The following is a 7,100-nucleotide window of genomic DNA, read 5'->3' on the forward strand; positions in this document are numbered from 1 at the left end:
TGTCCAAACTTCAGGCCTAAGTATCTTGAGTTTTTGTATCCTGAATTTTTGAGCTGCTAATTTGAAATTCAGGACTAAGTGTCCTAAATTTATGAACTGTTAATTTAAAATTCAGGACAAAAGACTCGAACTTCTTGACACAATTTTCGACACAATCTTGAAGTTTGAGCAAAACGACTAATGTTGGTGTCATTTCTACATTTGTAAGGTGAAATTCCAAAATAGCCAGATTTACAACTGGTCGTTCAAAAATAGACCAGTTTCAAAAGTAATTGAAATTTAGTCACTTTTCATGTAAAGATAAATCTGAGCGAAAACACTGTTCAAAACTCCAGAAAATACGCCAGTATATTATGCTGGAGTTCCAGCATAAATATACTTGAACTCCAGCATATTATACTGGAGTTCCGGGATAAGTATGCTGGAACTCCAACATAATATGATGGAGTTTCAGCATAATTACACTAGAACTCCAGCATAATATACTGGAGTTCCAGCAAGTATGCCGGTCCAGCATAATATACTGGAGTTTGGAGCACCGGTGCTCCAGTCTCCAGTATATTATACTGGAGCCAGCAAAGTATGTCGGTGCAGCATAATATGCTGGAGGTCATACACAGGTGCACCGAACTCCAGTATATTATGCTGGACCGGTCTTTATTGCAGCAAAATAGTGGCTATTTTTCATTGACCTAGTAAACGCTGGCTATCTTTGATATACCAGTCCGAAAACTGGCTATACCGTGCTATTTTGACGCCCAGGTGTGAAAGGCTTGAAAGCAGGCCCAAATAATATGGATTACAGTCTATCTCGAACTATATCCGGTCCAGGCCCATTAAATATGGAATCCAAATTCTTACTCGAGCACCTAGCTTCATCTTCTCATACAATTTCACCGTAATTTGATCAATCTTCACTGTGTGTGTGTGTGTAGAAGAAATGGAGGAGAAAATCAGCTGCGACGACGGTCACGAATTCAAGCTGCTGCTCTCATGTCCTTCTGGTCTCTCTCCTTCACAGGTTACTTACTTAATTTGCTCATTGTCTGTTTTCTCTCTTCGTTTTCTACATATTTATTATGCTCTTTTTTGTAATCTGAATGTACTTTGGGTAAAAGGTGTCAGTTGTTTTCGATGAAGCATACGACAGGATTCCCCATCCCGATCCTATTTTGGAGCACTCCATTTCCGAGGTTTTGTTTCTAATTCTCTTTCTTTTAGCAATTAAATGTAAAGTACTTTAAATGACAATCTTGTAATTAGAAATGTTTAGAGAACATTTGAAAAAATCATAGTCTGAGAAAAAATGTTTGATTTCTAAATAGTAATGGTTTTGTGTATAATGAAGCAGAATTAATATTATGCTATAACGCTGTTTCTTTTGTGGATGGTGAGGATCACACTTGATTAAAAAACCAAATACCAAACTCTAATTTTCTAGGTAATTGTCTGTATGTTTAGGCTGATAGATCAAAAAGCTATAATTACTCGCTTGGGGCAATACAGGAATTTGTTCTGAATCTTTTGATTGGTGTAACGTGTTGTCATGTTGTTAGATATGGGATGCAAGAGTTCAGCAAAGTTCATCACTTTACAATGGGACGAAGTTTAGGGTATGCTGCACTCTTCTTTCATTGCATTTATCATTCAATTTTTATATTGAAACATAGATAGTTTGGCTATATCTGTTCAGTCTAGAATTTTGACAATGTAGTGTTGTCACTTTGATGGCCACAGTTGCAGCTCCATTACTGATAAGAGAGTTTAGTTAGTCATTTATAGTTTATCAGATACACCCAAATATGATATACGCATAGAAGCTGCATATCTTTTATGTTATTTCCTTCTCAAAAAAAAAAGAAAAAGGAATGTTAAATATACTGATACTTTTACAGTATGGAGGATACACTTTCAATGTAGGAAATGATCCCAAGCAACAGCCTCATGTTTCCCTTCAGCTTGGTCTGACAGATTATAGGTCCTTCTCTATCTTTCATCTTCTTCCTTACTGCCTTCCTTTATTCTACATGTTTTTCCATTCGATGTGCATGTAACGGAAAACATATATCCGTCCAGTGCAATTTGGACAGGCTAATGTTACTGTCCCAAACTTATATCAGCATGTCGAACTGGTAAATTATTAAACAACTGTTCTTTATTTGTGTCGCTAAAATCTTGGGTGAAACATGAGAATTTGTATATGCCTGCAATGTGCCGTCAACACTTCAATTTTGCCCATGCATTTACCCGATAAGAAGAGCAAAAAATAGGGAACAAATTAGGAAATAAACTGATATTCTTACACTTGCGCTTTTCTACTCAGGACATTTGTGGGAACAAATTTAAGTCCTATGTGGGAAAGATATCTTGTTCAATCTGAAGGTAAACTGCCATGAAATTGAAATGCGATTGTTTATTGAGTTGCTTCTTCCGAAGGAAAGGACTGTACCCTGCATATCTCTAATGTATCTGCTATCATTTCTTTTTTTTTTTGATGAAGTAATTGATACCATTGCTGGCATCAAGAAGATGCATAAAATTACAAAAGAGTATAGCAAAGAGGGAGGGGAGGAATAATGTATCTGCTATCATAAACTGCAATACCTTATCAAAAAAAAAAAAAAATGCAATATATTTCTTAATTCTTTTAGTTTCCTTTTCTATACTCTTTTGGGTTTCAACATAAGGTCTGTAGCTAATTTGATGTCTTAAGAATTCTAGGAGGTGATATGTTACAAGGTTCTTATGTGATGCAGAACTGCATAAGTGCATATAACATTGCACAGAGCAGGCACTTCAAGTATATGAAAAAGGATGAAAATAATTCCGACTGATATTCCAGCTCGCTAGACTACAGTTCTTTTGTGCTAAAAGATGTGACTTGGTTTTCTGCAGATGATTGCATACAGTGTCAGCACACATCAAGTCCTCTGGGTAATGGTGCAATTGTGGAGACTTCTGACAAGAAAATACTTGTGCTTCAGAGAAGTAATAAAGTTGGAGAATTCCCTGGATATTTTGTTTTTCCTGGAGGCCATCCAGAGGTATCTCATCTCATGTTGTAAGGACACCTTTGAGATAATGGCAGCAAAATTCTGATAAATATAAGCTTTCGCAACTCAAAATGGGAGAGGTAAAAATGGTTGTAACCCAACAAGCTAATCAAAACATTTCATATTGAATAATGTGTGAGCTATGGCAGCACAAAGTAATTGTCATATTTCCGTTTGTTAATTGGTATTTAGCGGTGTTCACCATTTAGAGGTAATTTGGTAGAGTGCATTAGAGAAAATAATGCATGCATTAGCTTTGTGTATTAGTAAAACCTTGTTTGGTACGCTTTTTCAACCTATGTATAACTAATACAAGCATTCGTTATAAACCCTATTTGGTATTATCCTATGTATAGCTAATGCATAGAAAACCATGGTATTAGTAATACCAAGGCTATTAATGCATGCATTAGCATGATTAAAGACAAAATTGTCCTTAAAGTCCCTTAAAGCTAAAGAATATAGAGGGTATTTTTGTAAACAACTAATGTATTTAAAAATTATGCAATGCATTTTAATTTTTAATACACCACACCAAACATGTATAAAAAATAATCTCTGCATAACTAATGCTTGCATTACTAACCCATGCATTAATAATCCTTGCATTACTAATACACTGTTCAGCATTATTCTTATACACCCTACCAAACGACCCCTTAGACTTTTAGCTAAACAGTGTTTTTAAGTTGAGTAACTTGTTATTATATATTTCATTAAATTCACCTGCTTATAATGTAACTACCAATTTGTGTGACCTTATCTGACATTGCTTTCTGCAATTGTAAGCTTTTTTTAGGTTTATTTAATTAGAAGATCACCTAGGGGATTTTGAATGTGTGACTGCTTTCATGCAAAGTACTCTTCTTTTGCATCAAGATTAAGCTGTGGAATCTTTGTTACTTCACTGCCCAAATATGTCCGAATAATAAGCAATGCATGGCATGATTGTATTTATGCTTTTAACAGCCCCAAGAAGTTGGAATAATCTCCCATGACGGCTTCCAAGAGCTGAATCAATGTCGCACAATTAACAGCAAAGTTTCTCAGGAAATGTTTGACAGCATTGTCCGTGAAGTTGTTGAAGAAATTGGAGCTCCTGCAGATAGCCTTGTAAGTGGTGATTTGTGTTACTCTAATCGCCTTCTTTCTTTCTTCTACAGCCTTTCCAAACCCAATTTGTTATAGAAATTAACACCACAAAATTGAGAGGAAGGAGAGTGCTTTAATTTCTCTTTCTTTTTCTCTCTCTTCTCTGTAATTTGCTTTTCCCTGTTCATTTTTTTAGTTGGGGGTGGGGGTGGGGGGCTGGTATGTGACTTTTTCTGGTCTCTGCAATTTGTGAGGATGATGATTGAGTTCATTGTCAGCTCCTATCTAAACTTTCCACTTCTCACTGCTCTGTGTAAGTATATTATTCCTGTATGTTCAATGTTGTGGGTAGCAAACAAGTGAAATGCGTCAAGTTTGTAATCTGGAAGGAGCAGAAGGACCTTGATAAGCGATAGCACAGACTGGATTAATATAATGTTTAATCAACCTTGTATCAGGGCTTAGACTGATTTTCGTTCTGCGATTTTTATACCAAATAGCACAATTACGTCGAATCTTGAGAATTATCATGCTTGTTGTGTTGTCGATTTGTCGTATACAAAAGTCATTTAACTGTACATAGAATTCTTTTTGTTTTTTTCTTCTTTTTTCCTTTTGTGGCCCTAATAGGAAAATATGACCGTGTATTTCGAGTAACGCATTGTTCTTGTGACTAATTATGAATATGGCTGTCTGCAATTCTTGAGGGGGCTGTTTTTACATGCACCCTTAGATTGTTGTTTCCTTTCTGATAAGATTGCATCATTTTAGGATTCATATTTGTAGAAGCCACCTAACTCTTGTTCTTTATTCTTTATCTTTGATGTTATATCAGTCCAGCCCCATCTTTATTGGTATATCCCGAAGAGTATTGAATGTTAGGCCAACTGCTTTTTTCGTCATCAAATGCAATCTTCAGTCTGATGAAATTCAGCAATTGTATTCTAGCGCACAGGATGGCTTCGAGTCAACTCAGCTTTATGCTGTTTCAATGGTTAGTTTTACAAATTGTTAAAGTAGTTCTATTGACTTGTCTTATCTATTAATTTTTGCTCAACTGCTGTATGGATCCACTTTTGCTGAGCTCTGTGGAATCTATAGCTTAGCTTAGCGGGAGACCCATGTGGAGGGAAAAGGACCATCTATAACATGAGGTTGTGATCTAACACACAATGCTAACAATTTAATGTAACTGAAATTGCTGTAACAAGGAACGTAAGTGTTACAGGAATTAGTTAAAATTGGAGCCAATTGAAGCTTGTCGGTTAAATTTTGAGTCTGAACTTAATATTTAATTTTGCATTATCTGTTCTCTTCAAGATTCCTTCTGGAAATTTTTAGCATCAGCGTCATCTTTGCAACCATACGGAGCTCCTGTAGTACATATAACATTCTGAAAATGTCTGATTCATCCAAATTTTGTTGGGATTTTCTGTTTTCAATCTTAAGAAATACACTAATGCTACAAGGAAGTTTATTTCTGAGTTGGTGTACTGAATCTTTGTAATCAGGAAAATGTCGTGTCTTTAAATCATGTTATGCTTCTTTCTAATTAATTAGAGTTCTGTCTATATTTTTCTCAGAATCTTTTGTATATTATGAGTTGCATGATGCAAGTCAACTATAGCACTAGCTGATGTGCCTGGGAGTAATAGAAAGCGATAATTGCAAAACTGTCATCTGGTTCTGCCTTGCAGCTTCACAGAATCAGTGATGCTTGTTCCTGGCATATTCTTATTCTGAGTATCACTGAAACGCTTAAAGTTGATGAGATCCTTTTAGCCAAATAATCCGCTATCCATTTCAGCTTGAAATTGCAGAAAATCAAACCTTAGAGGTATCTCCTTTCTGTCCTACCTGGGACGCTTAAAGTTGATGAGATCCTTTTAGCCAAATAATCCGCTATCCGTTTCAGCTTGAAATTGCAGAAAATCAAACCTTAGAGGTTTCTCCTTTCTGTCCTACCTGGGACCATTTAGCAGCTAAAGTTAGCGTTTGTACTTGTCATGTGAAGATTGAGTTTGAACATTTTAAGGCTTTTGTTCATGTGCTGGACTACATTTTATTTTTTGAGTTCTTTCCTTTCTTGCATTTGTTACTCTTAATCTGTTGGAAATTATGGGCATCACCATTTCAAGACTGCTAATGGTAGGTGTATACTCCCTCCGTTCCAATTTATGTGAACCTGTTTGACTGGGCACGGAGTTTAAGAAAATGAAGACTTTTGTAATTTGTGGTCCTAAACAACTCAAAAAGGGGCCCAGAGTATTTGTGTGGTTATAAAAGCTTTCTCATTAAGGGTAGAATTGTAAGTTTAAGTTAAATTGTTTCCAAATTTAGAAAAAGGTCATTCTTTTTGGAACGGATCAAAAAAGAAATAGGTTCACATAAATTGGAACGGAGGGAGTATTTTATTTGGCAATGATCTGTTGTTTAAGTATGTGTTGCTAAAAGTAGTACGAGAGGTAGTTTTGCTTCTTCATCCATAAAAGAAAGGTTCATATTGCTTTAAACAGTTTATCTATGACTTACAAAGTTACAATTGTCAAATTCATACTGTTTCTTTTTTTGTCAGAGTGATTTGGAGAACATGGCTTCTAAAATGCCCGGCTGCCACAGAGGAGGCTTTGCACTCTACAAATTAACGGTACCAGGCGCAAATAATAGCTAATATCTTCATTGCGTTGAATGAGGATGTTGTATCCTCCTTATCTCTCGTATGCCTGATTTATTCATGTTCGTCTTGTATTCCTTGATGTGCAACCTCATGCTATTTCATAGGTCAAATGAAAACTATCCATGTGAATGAGCTCACCTGCAGATATGCGATTTTGTCATATTGAATGGCAAGTTTGCTTCCTTACTTTACTATGTATTGAGCTGTATCAGTTGAATTTGTTACTTCTGGGTTTATTGGAGATTGGCTTGCATCCTTATAGCTTGTTGACCCCCCCC

The 7,100-nt window shown here is 35.9% G+C and overlaps 1 protein-coding gene across 1 annotated transcript; it reads left to right on the top strand.

Moving 5' to 3' along the window:
• Positions 1-869: 869 nt before the first annotated feature.
• LOC109243735 (nudix hydrolase 9-like) lies at positions 870-7,079 on the top strand. Its single transcript, XM_019410716.1, has 9 exons — positions 870-1,021; positions 1,119-1,193; positions 1,557-1,613; positions 1,896-1,978; positions 2,324-2,382; positions 2,896-3,044; positions 4,023-4,166; positions 4,981-5,139; positions 6,721-7,079. The coding sequence occupies exons 1-9, from the start codon at positions 941-943 to the stop codon at positions 6,814-6,816; spliced, it is 903 nt and encodes a 300-aa protein (XP_019266261.1). The 5' UTR covers positions 870-940; the 3' UTR covers positions 6,817-7,079.
• Positions 7,080-7,100: the final 21 nt, after the last annotated feature.

The sequence above is a fragment of the Nicotiana attenuata genome, unplaced genomic scaffold, assembly GCF_001879085.1.
Source record: "Nicotiana attenuata strain UT unplaced genomic scaffold, NIATTr2, whole genome shotgun sequence".
In the NCBI taxonomy this organism is placed as follows: domain Eukaryota; kingdom Viridiplantae; phylum Streptophyta; class Magnoliopsida; order Solanales; family Solanaceae; genus Nicotiana; species Nicotiana attenuata.